This window comes from Engraulis encrasicolus, chromosome 5, assembly GCF_034702125.1.
Source record: "Engraulis encrasicolus isolate BLACKSEA-1 chromosome 5, IST_EnEncr_1.0, whole genome shotgun sequence".
NCBI lineage: Eukaryota > Metazoa > Chordata > Actinopteri > Clupeiformes > Engraulidae > Engraulis > Engraulis encrasicolus.
This window is the reverse complement of record NC_085861.1, coordinates 29,496,251-29,517,563: the sequence shown is the minus strand read 5'-3', so window position 1 is coordinate 29,517,563 and position 21,313 is coordinate 29,496,251. Positions and strand designations below refer to the sequence as shown.

At 42.9% G+C, this 21,313-nt stretch overlaps 1 protein-coding gene across 1 annotated transcript in view; it reads left to right on the top strand.

The window, feature by feature from the left end:
* LOC134449752 (ribonuclease inhibitor-like) overlaps nt 1-16,389 on the top strand; it is a 20,284-nt gene extending 3,895 nt beyond the window's left edge. Inside the window, exons 3-4 of the mRNA XM_063199861.1 lie at nt 3,776-3,949; nt 16,212-16,389. Of these exons, the coding sequence (XP_063055931.1) occupies nt 3,776-3,949; nt 16,212-16,389 (352 nt within the window). The remainder of the gene's footprint in view (nt 1-3,775; nt 3,950-16,211) is intronic.
* Nucleotides 16,390-21,313: the final 4,924 nt, after the last annotated feature.

Sequence of the window (21,313 nt, the reverse complement as noted above, 5' to 3'; positions counted from 1 at the left end):
GTGGTTTGCGATTGCTAACGGCCATTTATTTGCTGTTATCATTAAGTGTTATCATTTGGTCTATATGTAGCCCATAGCCTTTGTGTCAGTTACTGTATATTGAAACAAACTGAAAGCTTCCGTTTGTCAAGTACTGTAATACACGTCATCATCTTTCCACCCCTCCCCACTTGCTGATTGGCCCCCGAAATCTAGTTGCCTCGCTGAGGGATAGAATCCATGCAAGCTTTTCAGACTTTCCAGAATGTGCAAAGCAACATAGGATTTCCCAGGCTAAGACAACACAACTGATACTGTGTAGGCAGCAGTGGCTTAAGCACTCATTCAAACCCAGATTGTCTGTTTTTGTCTAGATTCAGCACATTAAGGTTAAGGTTAAGTTCCACACCTTCATATATGGCTGAAGAGAGTTTGAGCCCCAGGAACTGTCATTAACTGGCACAGAAAGATGACTGTAACAATACGCATCGCATAAGCTAAGCACTTGGCAGTGAAATTGTATATTTTGTACACATTGCAATAATCAGGTTAATGATAGAATGGTACGTCAGTAGGTTTTTGGATAGAGAAACAGTACAGCGCTTCTATTCCATTTGATAAAGGTTCAGTGTAAATACTGTAAGAATTAGGTTAAGACATTGACAGTAAATATATACTGTCAATGGGTTAAAACAAGGATGTGAAACTCAGGCCAGGGGACCAAATTTGGTCCACTGAACCACTTCGGCCATTAGGCCCGCAAGATCTTTGCAAATTTGTATTACAGTTGGCCCATATAAACCATCAATACATACACAATGTGACTTGAAGGCAAAATTCAGCAGGGCTGTAGTACTCGAGTCCGGACTCGGCCCGAGTCCGGTCTCAAGTCCGTTTTTTTATGGACTTGGACTTGTCTCGGACTCGGTATTGTTTGGACTCGGACTTGTCTTGGACTCGGACAATGGTCTTGCCAAATTAGGCTTTTGGACTCGCCGGGTCTGTCATTAAGTTTTGTTTAGAACACTGGCCATCATAGATTGTAAAGTGGAGCTTGAAATCCAATAACAAACAAGTTTGTCTTCACATCCATGCCATATAGGTTATCTTCTAAGGTTCACACTATTGACATTCATCCTTTTCATTGTCAAGCACTGACCGACATGTGACTCGGACTTGACTTGGACTCGAATCTTTTTGGACTCGGTCTTGTCTCGGACTCGAACCTCTTTGGACTCGGACTTGTCTCGGACTTGACTAGTACTGGTCTTGGACTTGTCTTGGACTCTACAAAGGTGGACTTGACTACAGCCCTGAAAATCAGTCAGTTCGAGTTAGAGTACTTTTATAAATCCACAAAGCAAAATTTTATTCATCACAAGAATTATGTGTGTGTCCAGACTAGTGTAACAGCACATACATAGTTTGTTAGTTTTAAATTTGGATATTTGGAATATACAAAAAGTAATTATATATTAATACAGCAATAGGCAACCAGTACCCATGATTGTAACCAACTGCTAACCTGACAACTATTGGTTAAGAGAAAAAACTTTTTTTGCATTTCATGACTATAATCTGCTGCTATTAAACCATATAATTTTAGACAGACTCCATTCATTTTGAAAACATGTTACAGTTGTCTAAATGATTTGTAACACATAGTCCATTTAGGATTTTATAATTATTTCCTAGGTATGCATGTCAATAATCACTTTGTCATTTGACACAACACAGGCAAATGATGTTGTTCATGCAGGCATCTTTCTTTCCAAAGTTGTAATTTTGTGCTCTGAATGATCAGTATGCAGTAGGCACATGTAAAATGCAGTGAAATAAAGAGAGGCCTGACTGGAAGTGACACTTAAAGCCCCTCATTACTACAAATGTGTTCAAGAAGAACTTAAGTGAGAATAATATTCACATAATTGCAATGCTTTGTGGTTTCTAGAATGACACCAAAGCAGTCACAATGCCCCATTTGCTATATAACCTTTTAATGTATTAATACAGTGATATAGCGAAGTCAAGAAAGATACACATATCACACCACAGAACTGATAAAAACTGTGTTGTTGATGTTTGTTGCTCAGGAAAGTTCATTGATTATGAAAGGTCATAATATTGCAGTATTTAAAGCATTATGATGCATTATTTTAGTGATATTAGGGCAAGGAGTCAATATTTAGACAACAACAAAATTGCTGGGAAATGTATTACTGATGCTAGTTGCTAATGAAGATGCTTTACCTAGCAACTGTTGCTAGGCAACATTGGATTTTGAGTGGCTCCACCCCTGATATTTAGTGATATTTGGGCAAGGAGTTAATATTTACACATCATAAAATCACAAAACTGCTGGGAACTGCACTACTGATGCTGGTTGCTAAGAAAGATGCTTTACCTAGCAACGGTTGCTAGGCAGAATTAAATTCTGAGTGGCTCCACCCCTGATATTAAGTAATATTAGGGCAAGGAGTCAATATTTAGACATCATAACACCACAAAATTGCTGGGAACTGTATTTCTGATGCTGGTTGTTAAGGAAGATGCTTCACCTAGCAACCGTTGCTAGGCAACGCTGAATTCTGAGTGGCTCCACCCCTGAAATTAATAAGCATGTCCTAATGAACATTTGTGCCAAGTTTCACGCTTTTATCACCTTCCGAGCGATTCTCCCATTATATTGCACCCATTGCCTAGACTATATGTATATTCCTTGATATTGCAGGTAATTCTAGTGACTCATTAGAAGATATCATGTGACAGTTTGCTACTCCAGTGTATTAGCCATTTATTTGGAGGTGGGGGCTCCTCATCTATTAAACTGGTAGGAGGGGGTGGTGCCCGGTTGGATAGTTTTCACCTCGTACTTACTTTTCAGTTAGGCAGGTAACATATGGTATACACCCTGTCCAATGAAGCAAGTAATCACAGACTGTAGAACAGGAGACAACCTGCTCACATACATGAACATAGATGCTCATGGCAGCACAGGGTGTGGAGACCTTTTCAGTGACCCTCATAAGATGTGTAGGAGACCTTTTCCTATTCAGTGACCCTCATGTGTGGGGACCTTTTCCTATTCAGTGACCCTCATGTGTGGGGACCTTTTCCTTTTCAGTGACCCTCATGTGTGGCGACCTTTTCCTATTCAGTGACCCTCATGACATGTGTGTGTTTGTGTGTGTGGGGGGGTCCTATTCAGTGACCCTCATGTGTGGGGACCTTTTCCTATTCAGTGACCCTCATGTGTGGGGACCTTTTCCTATTCAGTGACCCTCATGTGTGGGGACCTTTTCCTATTCAGTGACCCTCATGTGTGGGGACCTTTTCCTATTCAGTGACCCTCATGTGTGGGGGGAGGGGTCCTTTTCCTATTCAGAGACCCTCATGTTTGGGGACCTTTTCCTATTCAGTGACCCTCATGTGTGGGGACCTTTTCCTATTCAGTGACCCTCATGTTAACTCTTTGCTAAGGTGTAGAAGGGACTCCCCCCTCTGTAACATGGATACAAACACAGTGGGCCACAGACTACCTCTCAGTCTCCACCCCCTGGGCCAGAACCAGATGTTAACTCTTTGGTGTCGGAGGGACTCCCCTCACTGGAATGTGTACATACACACAGTAGACCACTGCTTAGTCTGAATGGTGGTCCCTGGGTCAGAACCAGTTGAAACCTCCTGGTCTAAGTAACAGAAGGTGCCAAAACAATGTCCTGCTCTCTCTGTCTCTCATTATTTACCCTTCTACCTCCTCTTCTTTATCTCTCCATCTCTCTCTCTCTCTCTCCAGGCTGGAGTCCTGCAGTATAACAGAAGAGGGCTGTGCTGATCTGACTTCAGCGCTGATTTCAAACCCCTCACACCTGACAGAGCTGTATCTGAATAACAATAAACTTGGAGACTCTGGAGTGAAGCAGATCTCTACTCTACTCAGGATGCCAAGCTGTAAACTACAGACACTGGCGTAAGTAATGACACCAAAGAGTGTGTGAGGAAGCACACTAAACACTATTATAGTTCATCATGGAAACAATAAGATGGAATGTGTGTGTGTGTGTGTGTGTGTGTGTGTGTGTGTGTGTGTGTGTGTGTGTGTGTGTGTTGTGTGTGTGTGTGTGTGTGTGTGTGTGTGTGTGTGTGTGTGTGTGTTTTGGGTTGAGCAGCAGCTGATGTGTGTGTCCATTCTAGTGTGCTTGTGTTTAGGTGTGTGTGTGTGTGTGTGTGTGTGTGTGTGTGTGTGTGTGTGTGTGTGTCTCACTGTGTGTGTGTGTGTGTGTGTGTGTGTGTGTGTGTGTGTGTGTGTGTGTGTGTGTGTGTGTGTGTGTGTGTGTGTGTGTGTGTGTGTGTGTGTGTGTGTGTGAACTTGGCTTCTTGTCTCTCATTGTCTCCCATCCCTCTATGGCCCGGGGTATACTGTACTTGCTGCAGGATACACACATGTGTGAATATGTTGCCATGTGTATGTTATGTCAGCTTTGCATGCAGTATTATAGTTCATCATGGAAACAATAAGATGGAATGTGTGTGTGTGTGGGGGGGTTGGGGGGGGGGGGGGGCTGATGTGTGTGTCCATTCCAGTGTGCTTGTGTTTAGTCATGTGTGTGTGCACCTGCATGTGTGTGTGAACTTGGCTTCTTATCTCTCATTGTCTCCCATCCCTCTATGGCCCGGGGTATACTATACTTGCTGCAGGATACACACATGAATATGGTGAATATGTTGCCATGTGTATGTTATGTCAGGTTTACACATCTGACATAAGGTGCACAGTGTGATATGGTGCATTGCTACTCAGACAGCACTTTAGTAAATATGTGCACTCGGTCACACACAGTTGTGCACATGCAGTCATGCAGCAAGCATCTCCCAATCCCTGCTTGTGTGTGTGTGTGTGTGTGTGTGTGTGTGTGTGTGTGTGTGTGTGTGTGTGTGTTTGTGTGTTTTGCCGGATCCAGCTCAACGTACCAATGAGTGTTTTAGTACTTGGTGGGTATTACATCCCTCCATACCAGTTTGTTTCATAGTAAATGTCCTTAAGGCGAGACACTGTAGGTGTATTTTTTTTAACTTGCAGATATCAATATGAAACTTTACCAGTTGATCACTCATTTAAATTGGAGAAAAAAATGTATTACAAGTTTTCTATATTTTATGTTTAAATATGCTAATTAGGCTATTATCTAATTAAATATGCGCTAATTTGCATAATTTTTGATGCAACGGATCTGACCACCTGAAAATGCCAGCTTCAAAATTCCTTTTTTATTTTATTAATATAGTACATACAAACATATGTTCAGAGGGAATTATGGCTATCTCCTTTTGTTATCCAGTAAATCAGAAAATACTGCCAATAACCTTTAAAAATGTGATTTTGGCCAATTTTTATGCAAATAATGTCAAATAAATCAGGCCATGAATGACATATCAACAAATCCCTCTGAATAAACATTCACAACATTGCTTGGAATAAGACTGTAAAGTATGGAACAGATTGGTTGAGCGAAAGTGGAGATTCGTCGCACAGAGCGGGAGAAAAAACACATTTTGAGAAAACGGCCTTCAAAGATTTGTATGGGGGGAAAAAGTGGATTACATCATCATCAACAACTTAACACAGCATAATTCATTACAATAAATGTGTAGTCTGCATGCCCATGCCAAGCACCATATGTCAGACCCTCTTCTAGCTCCTACAGGGGTTTCTTGGCCTTTTAGGCTGTGTTGTTACTCAATGACGGATCATGATACTAAGGTGCAGATGCCCATCATAATGAACGTACACATGACTATTGAAACTTTACCAGTTGATTACTCATATTATTTATATAGTACTCATGTTGAAAATACTTTGGATGTAGCATTTAGTGCATTTTTAATATTTAACTGTTGTAGTTTAGCCATATCTTATTAAAAACACTCTAATTTGGGTATACCAATGTGTTAGTATAGGCCGTAACAGACCTCTGAAACGGCCCGATTAAAAATCACACAAACTATGGAGTAGGTCCATGGATGTTATAGCATCAGAAGTTCATTTTAAGCTCTCTAAACATTTATTACTGACCATAAAATCCCCTAAAGAACACATGAAAGGGCCTTGAATGATTAGGCTGAAATTGATTATAGGCCTATCTAGGCCTATTTGACAGAACAACTATTGTTACAACGTACCGTCCAGTATAGGCCTACTCATTTGTGACTGCAGTTATATAAAGTATGTTTATTTTTTATATCTATTATGGTTTAAGTAGGCCTATAATTATCATTGATTTACCCATTGTCATTGTGACACAGCACTCCACAGCACACAAGTGATCACTGCACACAACGAAATTGCATTCATGCCTCACCCGTGCAAGGGGGCAGCCATCAATGGCACCCCAAGGGGGCAGTGCGGTGGGACAGTATCATGCTCATGGTAGCTCATGGAGGAGGATGGGGGAGAGCACTGGTTAATTACTCCCCCCACCAACCTGGCGGGTCGTGAGTCGAACCGGCAACCTTTGGGCTACAAGTCTGACACCTTAACCGCTTACCCAATGACATGACAAGGTTGGCTTAGGCTTATGGACAAACCGAATGCTTGCTGCTAGGCTGCCTTTAGAAATAGGAACATTTTAATATACTTGTAACTTGTTATGTACTCTCTATGACTTGTAATGGTCTTTATTTGCTAGATGCCAGTGTTTTGCAACAGCCTACATGATAAAACGAAATTGGGATACTTCTGTCTCATGGAAAAGCCTGTGCACATCACCGGGCCAGTAAATAGCCAAGGTCTATTTTTATTTTTTTGTTTTGTTTGTTTGTTTGTTTTGTACAACCTCACATGGTAACATTGAGGGTATGAAGTCAGAGATATCATTGCATGTTCTCAGATGAAGTGCACACCAGATATAGGCCTATTAGGCCTATAATGCACTTTTTTTAGGGTGAAGGAACTGGAGAGACCCCTGACAGGCAATCCTGTCCTCCAATTCTGCTGCTTTTAGGATTGTGTCTATGATTTATTTTTTTTTGCCACTGAATTGAAAACAGATCTTTTTTTTTGTTATGCCATGTTGTTACTCTGAATGTTTTTTTGCATTCATGAAATTGTAGGCTATTGTCAAATTACTTATTTTAGCCTAATCTAATATTATATTTTGTTATGTTTACTACTAGTGGTGTAACATAGCCTACTTAGGCCTACCTGTCATAATAATGTGTAGGTCTACATCCTACCTAATACTGTAGGCTACATATTATTATTACTAGGCCTACATTATTATCATCAACTCTGTAATCATTCATCTTTCTGTAACCTAGGATACCTGTAGCCTTTTGTAGACTCTTTTGTCATGTCGCTGGTACATCTTCAAATGAAGGGAAGGGATACTCATGAACGGCCATCCGGGTACTTTGCTGTTAAATTTGCGTTACGCCCCTTTATGGGTGAAAACAAACCGAATGTCTCATTGACTTACATGCTACATCAGATAGCCTTAATGAAGACGTTCCATGCTTCAGCCACAGCTTTTTGGCTATATTATTTGAACAGCCAGCAACACAACACGTTTTCGGCATGTTGTGCGTGAACAACGCTAGTCTAGAGGTCCGTGTCTGTCGTTTATTAAACCCCAACATCACCAATTGACTTGCATTGCCTGCTTTCCCCCACAAATGGGCGTAGCGCACATGGAAAACGTCACGCCGCTCATGAGTATCCCCAAAACCTTGCTGATCTTATTCAGCGCAGCATAACTCATGCCCAAATCGTGTGCCAAAAGTGCTGTGCTGATCTTATTCAGCGCAGTATAACTCATGCCCAAATCGTGTGCCAAAAGCGCTGTGCGCACTTTTACATCGAAGGCGACATCTCCACAGGTCTGCAGTCGTGTGGACGCATGTCGCTTGTAACCACCCTTTGCTTTACAACTGTTGCACTCAGAAGCAGACTACTGCAAAAGCCCTGGTTGTTTGGATGACTGTTTATTGACCGATCCGATTCGGCATAGTTAGGACACAGATGATCATTATCATCTCATTTAGATGAGAGACGGACCTGCTGGGTCTCGCACTCCTCACAGTTTGCAAACAACTTACGACCGCACGTGCTGTTCCCTGGACGATTATGTGCCAATTCGGCCGGCTGATATATTATCACGGACCTTGCTAAACACAATTGTGTCTTTCTTTTTGTAAACTGTTTCGTACAGCAAAGATATTTTGAAGTTCCCGCAGCAAGCTAAGACAGAAATGTCAAAAAGACAACACGTGAGGCACTGGGCGAATCACGTTAGCAGAGAAGCACCGCCAGCCAATGAATCTACTTTAGTCATCTAAACCCCCCTTCAGAGAGTCAGGATTGGTTGCTGAAAATAAAGGAAATGCCCATATTTGGATAACGCAGCCTTCTGGCCGAAACTCAGTGCTTTAAAACCATACCAGACATGACAGATGTCGTGTAAAAAGACAAGACGCGGAATGCGGTCAAAGGCAGAATTCTTGGTAAATTTAGGCGAAAATGGATGCCGCGGTTGAACAAAATGTGCTGAAACAGACACTTAAATGTGTAATTTTAACGTTTTCTCTATGGTAATATGAAAGATAACAAGTTAAAGATGCAAATTAGCCCAAAATCTCAAATTTGACCAGGGCATGAAAAAATCGATATTTCACCTGCCGTGTCTCGCCTTAAAAGTACAAATGTCCTTAAAGGGTCACAGGCAGGATTAAAAGCAGGGCTTCGAACCGGTTCAAGGAACGAAAACGAAAACCAGGAACTTTTTGTATTTTACAGGGAACAGAAACGAAACCAGAAACGTTATTATTTTTTATGTTCTGGAACGGGAACACTTATTTAAAAATAATGGTAACCGGTTAATACCGGTTAATACCGTTCCTCAAACTAAAAAAAAAGTCATTATTTTCCTGCGCACGTTACCATGACGGCTGAGGTTCATGTCCTTTGTGCAGGCGCGGAGTGGCCATCGGGAGATCGGGGACTTGTCCCGGTGGGCTGCGGTCGCGAAATATATTACAGCGGCCGTAATATATTCTCAGCCGGCCACAAACTATTTAGCCACATTATGTTCTCAGTCGGCCCCAAAGTGTCCCTACGTCAGAACGAAGGTTAAAGAACTATGATTGAAGTCTCATTGTTCTAAGAGTTGACTCACCAGTATATATACCGTCTACCCGACCGCAATACCTCAGTGACGGTGTCAAACAGTAAATTGGCCACACCCCTTCTCTACTGATAATGTTCATACACCGTAGATCGCGGAAGTTTACTAGATCTTAGTAACATAGTTTCGTTTTCAGTATTTCAAGAACCTGTGATATTTAGATTGGTTACCAAGGAATGGAAATATTAGTAAGTTGTGATTTATTTTCCAGACATGTGGACTCGAGTCCAGTGACTTGGACTCGAGTCTGACTCGAGTCAGCGCGTGTGAAGACTTGCGACTTGAAATTTCAAGATCAGAAAGGACTTGCGACTCGACTCGACTTGCACGCCTTTGACTCGGGACTCGACTTGGACTTGACAGTTGTAACTTCCAATGACTTGGCGTGACTTGCCATGTTGGGTCTAAAAAAAAAGTACAAGTCCAACCCTTGTTTTCAGAATGCAACAGCCCGCCCACATTCTTTGTTTGAATCACGTCATTGTCCTAAGCAGTGCTATGCCATTGGCGGCCAGATGCGGCCGGACGCGGCGACCAGTGGCAACAGTGAAACACCATTTGCGAGTCTCCAGAACAAACATAGCCTACATTTTAAACCATCGCGGAAGTTAATTTATCTCCCTCTCAGCCCCAACTCATTTTGCATTCTTACTAGGGTAGGCTATGGAAGTTTGCACTGTGATCAACAAATATTTTCTATCAATGTTCAATGTAGGAAGTGTGTGTGGTGGGGCGCTGTGATGTGCAACACGCGTATGTAAGCTACACACGTGAAGCTCTCGCTCTCTCGCCCCTCGCTTACGACAGAAATTCAGTGAGAACCAATTGTCTAAATATTTTAGCTAAATGGTGATGGACATTGATTGTTGAACATTAGGCTATTTAAGCAGTTGAAATAAAAAAGCACACACTGCTGACATAACCGAACCACAGGACTTAATCTATTGTTGTTTTATAAAAGAGTACGCCTATCCGTTTTGCTTTCCCTGTCCTTTATGAATGCGCTTGCCTTCAGCCCCCGAAGGCAGTTACAGTAGGCCTATGTTCCGCTCCCACACACAACATGCTTGCGAGTCAGTCACTTCAAAGTGAAGTTCAGCCTTGCGAATAATTTCCACCATCGCGGACAAAACCACGTTATGATGGATATGTGGCGAGGTAAACGTTACGAATATGGCCTGCTTTTAAGTTTCCCCCAACCCAGGATGTGTCCGTAGGCTATGGCTTGATATCCCAGGGCTATATCACGACCACAACTCCACGCGCTGAAAATGCATGTTAAGCTCGCGCTTCTCAGAAAGAGTAACCTCTCGGTAACATTCTTTGCATTGACCAGCCACTATCGGTTGAGTATTAGAATCAATACAAAAAGACACGTTTATAGGCTACATGTCTTAGTCTTCCAGCATGCAATCGAAAATAGGCGAGCAGAGTGGTCTTGCATCCATCAAAAGAGCTCCACCGGTTGCCTACTTTAGATGCTGGGTGAATGGTTCCAAAGGGAAATAATTTAGCCTATAGAATATTCATGACAGTCTTGCAAAGAGACAAGACAAACGACCAAAATTGTCAAATAATTGGTCAAGGCGCGAGATGAGGAATACTTCATGGCTATTGGAAAAACTTTGAAGAAACTAAGCGCAAGCTGCTTCCCGCAAAGCTTGCGCTTGAGGGCTATAAACAAGCTATGCGCCCCGAACCTCACTGCTTGTTGTTCGATGACTTGAATCGAAACATTTCTAAGGACACCAGAGCTATCTTTGATTCCTGGAATACCGCCTCAGCCAGCTGAAAGCAGAGCAGCAGTATCATTATGTCAAATGGTAAGATAATACCATACCTGTTCCTTGAAAGTTTTAAAACTCAGCCTTGACCCACTATCATGTCAGCCACATCAGTTCAAACGCAATCTTTAATGCAGCCTATCGTGAAGTTTAAATGTAATGCGAGGTAGAGGTCGCAAGCTACTGCTGAGCAGCGCAATGGGCATGGGTCGGCTCCCGTGGATAAAAGGCATGTTCCCTCTCGCGTGCTGCTCTCAGCCCAATCATTGCGCGCGCGAACCTTGTATCTCGTGGTGTCGACACCGCTTTATCTTATGTTTCTCACAGTTCGAACTACATGCTTTGTTTGGTATTTTGGGGGAGTTTGGAGTCGCAATTACCGCTGCTTGGAAATGACACGTTAGAGCTACACGACGCCATCACTGGAGAACTGGGATGTAACCCTGTTTTCCAAATTAACAAAAATTAGGAAACATAGAAGCAGAACTTTGTTTGGCTACAATCTATGACCTGGACGGTGAACTTAATATTTTTGAAGAGGCATGAAGAGCATACATACAAGTGCCTTTGTGGGGGAGGAGATGGCGATTGGGGAGAACAGGGAGACGAGAGCATGGCGCGAGGCGCATATTCGTTCGGGAAAAATGAGAGCGAAATGTTGGATAGGGCATTACACACCTTCCTTCTTCCTACACTGTAGAAGCGCAGAAGGTTGCCTCGTTGCCATAACTGACATTCTGCAGCGCTAACGCCATGTTTAATTGACAGCGTGCTGGCGAATAGTCTAGTAGCCTAATATAATTAACAAGATGTGGATTAATGACTGTGCAAACGAAGTTCTAGTTAACTTGGACTGTGACGCAGTAAAAATGGTTGGTGATGGGCCATTGCGGCGAGAATGTGAGGGGGAAAGCCACAATGCCGATATCAGCTTCAACAATAGTAGAGTAGAGTAGAGTAGTAGAGTAACTTTATTGATCCCCAGGGGGAAATTCAGGAAATTCATCATTACTTTACCAGGAATTTAATCCAACTAACTAGGCCTACTTTGTCCTCATTTCTTAGCCCATATGGACAAGTGTCTACTATAGACTATAGCCTAGTGCTGCACCATGCATGTGCTCATTGGTGGGTTCACAGTTATGACACTGTCAATGCTCAGCTTTTGGTTCACAGATAATGGGATGAAGTGAACATCATGGACCAGCTGAGACAGGGCTGCCTGCTGAGCTGTGCTATTAACTCATCATCCTGTCTCACATGTGTAGCCCCACTCCCCAGACACACACACACACACACACACACACACACACACACACACACACACACACACACACACACCACACACACACACACACACACACACACACACACACACACACACACACACACAGGGCTCAATTAAAAAAAAAGAAATTTGATTACCCCTGCTGTATGTCATATCTTGATGAGAATGATGAGCTTAATATGGTACCTTAGGGAAAATGGCGTCTTTTAAAGCCAAACCAAAATGTTTACATTAGTCGAGTGTTACACTACAGTAAAGAGAGGGGGGGAGGTTTGGTAGCACCTGTAAGATATGAATAGGCTACTACTTTCACCCTTGGCCTTTGTGGGTAAATTCAAACATAGTACGCTGAAAGTGTGAATCCGCGTTTTCAGGTCGGAAGTGTAATATGGCCCCCTAATGTCTTGACAAAACCTTCCAGCCAAAGCGGTCAGCGGCGCTGCCTGTGCTCCTAGTGAAAAAGTTAACCATAGTCCTGTCCTTAGCGTTATGATGCTAGAGTCTGTATAACTTACAACCTTGACTAGATATGACCGGCCCACCACCAAGACCAGGGTGGAGTAGTGGAGTAGGTTTATGCCATCAGATGATGGAACGGACACACACACATACGCACACATTCTTGCAAACAGGACTATTTGCCCACTGGACAGTACATATTTGGCATATGGTTGCTCCTTTGTTTAAGTACAAATTCACATGAAATGTATTTTTATGTGGAAAAAAAAAATGATTTTAAATGTCATTTTACATAGGCTACACAGCACAAGCAGTAGACTGATTTCTCAGCAACTGTTTTAGTAATTGTCATCTTTTTACTCAGGTCTCATTATTATACTAATGAATTTATGATCGAAATTGTGATTCCAAGTAGAAAATCCCTTTGTGACTTGTTAAGGACTTGAAAAAAAATGAGACTTGGACTTGGACTTGACTTGGCTGGGGTACGACTTGGACTTGGACTTGACTTGGTCAGATGTGTCTTGACTTGTGACTTGACTCGGACTTGAGTGGAAAGACTCGAGACTTACTTGTGACTTGCACATTAGTGACTTGGTCACACCTCTGCCGATTTCCACATGACTGTTACAGTTTACAGTCTGCCACTCCAGATTCACTTGTTCTGTGGTTATTGACTTGGGTTACGAACAGACTCCACCAAGTGGTAAGGAAGTGAACTGCAGCTAAGCAGGAAAACACGTTGTACATGTTTTGATGGCATTGGTTTGTTAGAACTAGCGGTATATCTCCTTACAGTCGAAATAATGTTATATCATACATATATTTATATGTGGCACATTTAGGATGTAGCCTATGTAATGTCTGAAGAAATGGAACAAAATAATTACCACACAAGATTCTGATGTGAGCAGTGCTGGGTGTGTAGCCTAAACTGTGGATTAAAATGTAATTGCAAGAAACAAAGACATTTGCTGCGACGAAGACAGCGTTTTAAGGTAGGCCTACACCGTTTGGTTATTAATTTTGTTGACTTATGGTTGTGCTTTGAAGTAGCCTAGGTTTGGCTTAGTTGCTGCATGGTGGGTTTATTGCACAATGTAGACAGACTTTTTGTAAGCTATAGCCTACTCTTCTAAAAATCCCCACACTCAAAGCTTTGTGCCGGTGCTCATCCTGTCTTCCTTAAACGATATTTCAATAGGCCTAGAAACTGTCAAAATGACGGTGGAGTGCATATTTTCATGGAACAGTAGCGTGATGTAGCCTAACCTGCAATGTTCTATGGTGAATGCTTTGGACTGTGATGATGGCTGTGTAGGCCTATTTCATCAAGTGTAGGCTACAATTCTCCACTTCAGGTTGATATTTTGACAACACTAATGTCCACATGTAGTAGACCTATGACTGCAGATTTCGTGATTTTTGTCTCTTTGGTTAGGGAACCATGTTTTGGTGTTGGTGGGGGGGTAAAAAGGGCCGCTAAGGGAAAAATTCTCCCGGTGGGAATACTCTTCCCACTCCGCCCATGCCTTTGTGACATCAAAGATTCTCTATTCTAAATTTAAACCGTCTCTGGTGACATCAGACATTCTCTGACTGAATGGAGAGAGAGCTGTAGATTACAAAGTCTTCACTCCACATCTTAATTAAGAGAAACCACTGTCATACAAAAGGACAGAGTTTGCATTGCATTATTGTAAGACATTGCAGGGAAGCGCATGTAAAGCGCACCAACAATGTTCAGCGTTATTGGGCATCCTTTGCCGCTTAAAATATGCACAAACTCAAAATGTCCATCATAGTGCTCTCCGTGACCCAAGTCAGCGTGGAGCGCACATTTTCATCATTGAGGTTTATTCTCTGCTTCTCCGCTTAGGTCGTCCCTGAATGACAAAATTCTGGAGGATATTCTTTTCATTCGCTTGAATAAACAGTTTTGAATGTAGGCTGACTCATTTGCACTTCCGTCTTTCTTGGTTAACGTCAGTTAGGCCTATGGGGAGTAATCAGCTGACAGGAACGAAATTAACCGTTCCGGGAACAATATTTTTTGGTTCTAACCGGTTCGGGAACGTCAATTTATTGGTGGAACTCAGAACCGGAAACGTTATAATTCCGTTTCTGTTCGGAACGGAATGTTTGGAAAAAAATAACGGTTAAAGCCCTGGTTAAAAGGTAAGTAATGACTGTCCTGAGTCAGCTGATGCTATAATGAGTCATTAGTTAGTGAATGGTGACTCTCCAGACCACTTTCACACTCTGCTGTCAGAATTCCCCACATGGAACTTTTTATGGAGTAGAATGAGCATCATGGGATAAAATCTCATGAGAAAAACTGACTTCACGTGCTCCTGGAGACATAGCGGTATTCACATTTGTGTTGATTGTTGGTACTCTGAGATGAAAAACACAGCGAGGGCACTTAAACAGCATTTGTTTAAAGTATTGTGTAGATTTTGAGACAGCGATGCCAGAGGCACCCTGCAAAGTCAGGTAAACTGCAGAGGATGACTTTAAGTTGATATGTAAGTTATATATTCCTTGATATTACAGGTACTTCTAGTGACTCATCAGATTATATCATTTGATAGTTTGCTACTCCAGTGTATTAGCCATTTATTTGGAGGTGGGGGCTCCTCATCTGTTAAACTGGTTGTAGGGGGTGGTGGCTGGTTGGTTAGTTTTCACCTCGTACTTACTTTTCAGTTAGGCAGGTAAAATACGGTACACACCCTGTCCAATGAAGCAAGTAATCACAGACTGTAGAACAGGAGACAACCTGCTCAAATACATGAACATAGATGCTCATGGCAGCACGGGGTGTGGGGACCTTTTCAGTGACCCTCATGACATGTGTGGGGACCTTTTCAGTGACCCTCATGACATGTGTGGGACCTTTTCCTATTCAGTGTCCCTCATGTGTGGGGACCTTTTCCTATTCAGTGACCTTCATGTGTGCGGGACCTTTTCCTATTCAGTGACCCTCATGACATGTGTGTGTGTGTGTGTGTGTGGGGGGGGGGGGGGCTTTTCCTATTCAGTGTCCCTCATGTGTGGGGACCTTTTCCTATTCAGTGATCCTCATGTGTGGGGACCTTTTGCTATTCAGTGACCCTCATGTGTGGGGACCTTTTCCTATTCAGTGACCCTCATGTGTGGGGGACCTTTTCCTATTCAGTGACCCTCATGTTAACTCTTTGCTAAGGTGTAGAAGGGACTCCCCCCTCTGTAACATGGATACAAACACAGTGGGCCACAGACTACCTCTCAGTCTCCACTCCCTGGGCCAGAACCAGTTGGTAACTCTTTGGTGTGGGAGGGACTCCCCTCACTGGAATGTGTACATACACACAGTAGACCACTGCTTACTCTGAATGCTGGTCCCTGGGCCAGAACCAGTTGACACCTCCTGGTCTAAGTAATAAGGTGCCAAAACAATGTCCTGCTCTCTCTGTCTCTCATTATTTATCCTTCTATCTCCTTTTCTTTATCTCTCCATCTCTCTATCCCTCTCTCCAGGCTTGAGGACTGCAGTATAACAGAAGAGGGCTGTGCTGTTCTGGCTTCAGCTCTGATTTCAAACCCCTCACACCTGGGAGATCTGAATCTGGATGATAATACACTTGGAGACTCAGGAGTGAAGAAGATATCTGCTCTACTCAGGAATCCAGACTGTAAACTACAGCTTCTGAGGTAAGCAAAGAGACAAAGAGTGACTAAACACTGTTAAAATCACCATGGAAAGAAATTCATATTTTACAGATTGCCAGTGTCTTAATTACCAGTTATGGTGTGTGTGTGTGTGTGTGTGTGTGTGTGTGTGTGTGTGTGTGTGTGTGTGTGTGTGTGTGTGTGTGTGTGTGTGTGTGTGTGTGTGTGTGTGTGTGCCAGGCTTGTACGAAATTCCGAATGGAAAGAATTTCAATTCAAAATAATGCCATAATTCGAACACTAGGTGGTGTATTTCCTTGAATTTCTTTTAATTTAATCTACACCACCAATTGAAAGTACATAGAACACCACCACCTAGTGTTCGTATTATGGCATTACTTTGAATTGAAATTCTTTCCATTCGGAATTTCGTACAAGCCTGGTGTGTGCGCAAGTCAGGGGTTTTCAACCAGTGTTCTGCTGCTCACTAGTGGTCTATGGCAGGATTGCCAATGGTCTGTAACTTGCTTTGCATTTGAACTACTGCACTTAAAAAAGCTGCCAGATCCAACTTAATACACTAATTCGTTTTTTTGTACATATTGGGTATTACATCCCTCCATACCTGTCTTTTTTTGTCATAACAAATGTCCTTAAAGGGTCACAGGCAGGATTAAACGGTAAGTAATGACTGTCCTGAGTCAGCTGATGCTATAATGAGTCATTAGTAAGTGAATGGTGACTCTCCCAACTCTCCCCCACATGGAACTTTTTTGATGGAGGCGTGGGGGATTTTGTGTGTGTGTGTTTATCCATAAATATTGGACTGAATAACAACATGATCATATCTATGCAACTCTGTGATTTCTGATTTCCATCAGTATTTGGGTCTGTATAACTTTTAATGTGCTGCGATCCAAATAAAAGTACTAAACTGTGTGTGTGTGTGTGTGTGTGTGTGTGTGTGTGTGCGCGTGCGTGCGTGCGTGCGTGCGTGCGTGCGTGCGTGCGTGCGTGCGAGTGTGAGTGTGAGTGTGTGTGCAGGCCCGTTTCTAGGATTTTGGGGGCCCTAGGCAAAGGGGTACCCGGGGCCCTAGGTCATTTTTTGGGGGGCGGGGGGGAATCTCCTGACGGGGCAGCCACGGCGCCAGAATTTCTGTTTCGGATGAGCCAGACCATTTTTGGATGGCACTTCAGTCATTGTCACATACTGTAGGCCTACAACATCATGTCACATGGAAACCAGGGCTCCGAACCGGTTCAAGGAACGAAAACGAAAACCGAAAACGAACGAAATTTTATGGAATTTTACAAGGAACGGAAACGGAAACGAAAACGAAATGGTCTTCAAGTGTTCCGGAACAAAAACGTTATTCTGAAATCCACAAACCGGTTAATAACGTTTTTTTTTTCGTTCTCTATATTTCATACAAGTGCACGATTTTGTTTGAGGAGTAACCATGGCGACGAGCAGTCTTTTAGTTCGGCTACTGAGGTGTATGAGGGGAAACATGCATTTTGCTTCACCTGAGCTCTTGCCGCCGATTGATAAAATATTGAGGAGCATTGGCCAATCAGAGTGCGACTGTGCATTGTATGGAGAAACTTCCTGGGTAAATTTTAGGATGTGCTTCTCCTCATAGATTTTGATAGGAAACTAGAACTAAACTGTCTGTTCTCCTGGCTTTCTCGTAGTGATTGGAAGTTGGCTCTAATAAACCCGCCCTAAAGTTGTTGACCACCAATATCAAATAAGTTTTTGTAAGAGAAATGACACTTTACCCGCGCTGTTCTTCAGTCTCATTCACGGACAGTAGGCCGCCGCCTACAGAGTTTTATATTGACACCATGGAGAGCAAAAGAGAACATGTCTTGAGATCGGTGTTGGGATTCCTACAGGGACAGAGTATTTGGACCATACAGTCTATGATTTGCAAAGGAATTGGATAGGCGATTTGATGAACCTAATTCGCAGAGTGCTCGTCTCGAGAGGCAACTGGTGGGTAAGTCATGTTTAGCTTACTACTTGTAATGGCACCGCCGAGTGCCTCGATGTTCAATGCGGTTATGGCAAATTATGTTGTCCTAAAGTTACTGAAGTGCTTTTGTTGTGCGCAGTGTATCCCACTGTCGGTTGTAGAGAAGAGAGGTGAGAGCTGGTGTTTTATGTGCTGTAATCAAGGACGTCTTATTTATCTGTTGTTGTGGTCAATGCGGGATAAAGTCATTCGTGGCAGATGGACAGACGCTAGCTGACGTTAGCTGGCCCGCTCAATGTTTCGATGGTTTCCTCGGTATTGCGCAATATTTCCTGGGTGTCATCACGAATAACAGTAGGTCGCGTGTGACAACAAGCAGGGATAGAGAAAGACAGCGCATTTGTTGTTGTTTAAGTTATTATTCTCTTCTGTCGTGCAGAGGGCTGGGCTGATGGGATGGACTACGTGGAAACTCTTACTATTTTGTGACGCTTGTCTGTTAGGCTACAAAAGGTCTCCGGTTTTGTGGTGATGGACTTGCACTGGAATGGTTGGTAGCCGATATCTGAGAGCATATCCGATGTTTCAGACTATGCAACCTGTCCTTCTCTAGAACTAGTGACCCCTTGCATCGTGCACATCTCAAAACAGTTTGGGATTTTTTTGTGGAGCAAACTGTGTCCCTTTTACTTAGGCTACACGTTTCACTTGCTGCAAACCTCATCATGGCCTATTAAATAGAGCTAGGCAAGAACTGAAATCCATGCCTATCGACACCTCTTATTATGCTGACGTTTACCTGCGCTATTCCAGAGATTTTTTTAGGAACTCTCTCCGGCTATTTTTTTAAACTCTCTCTGGCTATTCTGTATTGTGCCTCCCTAATCAACATCCACCCACCGCTACTGGGCTGGCATAGGCTACTTTTGATAAGAATTATAGGCATCCGGTTAAATAGCCAGGATGGATAGCCCATCTGAGTGTTTTTGGGTGTGTTATTATTTTTGAGAATAGCTGTGTAAATCAAGGGGAAATAATGAGTACGTCTGATAAAGTCCACGAAAATAGACTTAATATGGCCGTTAAACACTGCAGGAACGTTAAGAACGAACGTTATTTTTCGTTCCGAACCGGTTCAGGAACGATATTTTTGTGGGGGGAACGATTGCAAGAACGAAAACGTTAAACTGAAACTTGCCTGAACCGTTCGGAACGGAACGTTTGAAAAATAATTTCGTTTTCAAGCCCTGATGGAAACATAATGAAACAAACAAGTCACCTTAGAGAGTGTTGTGGCTATGCAGGGCAACAACTATGCATGAAGGCCAATGAATGCATTAAGAGCACGCATACACCAGCATTTTTTCGGTGAGGAAATGCAATCTAGGTATTATGATAACTAGTCCCTCCAGTTCATTTTATGAAACTTTATGAAGAAAGACCTGGGAAAATATAGCCCATTCCATTCAGTAGGCTCATCTCAAATGAAAGTAGGCCTATGGCCCAATCAGGGTTTTTTTTTACCCTACCACGAAAATCATGATCTGCATTGCCAATCACAAATAAAGAATGGTCTAATCTTTCCAACCACTTTGAGAATCTAACCGAGGGTGCTCCATTTGTGCAAAACGAAATATTGACTCGTAAAACAATAGGCGTAGCCTACAGTTCAGAAACTCAAGGCTGAGAAACGAATGAGCAGGCACAGTGGGGTTGGGGGGATGTGATATTGGTAAGCCAGAATTCTGTAACCAAGCCAAGGGGGGTCTCCCCGACTTACTATATAGCCTATTTTTTCGTATTGCATCCATCACGCACTTGAAAATACAATCCAAATGTTTGTGTTATTAGTAGTAGCCTACCGCAGCAAACACGAATAGGCAGCGACCAAGGATCACTGAACAACCTCCGCGGTTGACAACTGTGTTATAGGGACCAATATCCCGGTGTCCTTACCTTGCGTTGTCTTGACCGCAGAATGTATCCCAGAATGTATCCCAACCTCTAACTGTAATCCACGCGTTTCCACAATCATGGTCCCAAATTCCAATGTGTAACCCCACATATAGTAATAGCAAGAAATTGACTATTGTGCTACAATTTAGCTATCCCACTCATCGCACTTGTGACTCCTGTTATCGGATAGGCATTATTGTTCATTCGTTTCTTCTTGCGTTTGTCCACTTCCAAAACAGTTCCGTGTCGTAAAAAAGGTGCGTTATTGAACAATCGACGTTTGCAGGTCTTACAGCACGTGGATGTTTTTGAAAACATATGTAAACTGTAGCCTAAATGAAGCATCTCGCTGTCTGTGCGATGTCAACTGGCCTGGGACAGTCTGGTGGTTTGGCAGCAGTACAGAGAGTAGCCTAGCCTAATGTGTCGTCTTCAAGATTAACTTTTATTATAAAAGCAACTGTCTCCAAAAATGTAATGTAAACTGGCGTCTGCGTAACATCCAGTGAGAGAGATTGTGTCGCTCCATTTTCAGTTTGTATTTGCGTGGAATATGATGCTTGAACCAATTGGAAGGGGGGCCCCCTCCAGATGGGGGTACTTTGACTATATTGTCGATGCGCTCGCTGTTCGGCAATTGACATTTTCACGTTGTCGCTGATGCAAACCTATTGGAAGGGGGCCCCCTCGAGCAAGGGGGTATTAGGGAGGCGCTGTCGCTTCCCTCACAGCAGAGCCCTTCATACAGGCGACGGTGCCATATTATGAAGCTATTTAAAATCGTCATTGCTGTTGGGTACATAACCTGTCGTCCTTGGGGGCCCCACCTACTCGGGGGCCCTAGGCAACTGCCTACATTGCGTACCTTAACGCAACGGGCCTGTGTGTGTGTGTGTGTGTGTGTGTGTGTGTGGGGGGGGGGGGGGTCTCATAAGGAAAACTGACATCATGTGCTGCTGGAGATATATTCACTGTTGGTACTCTGAGATGAAAAAACGTGAGGGGACTTATTTATTTATTTAAATTATTGTGTAG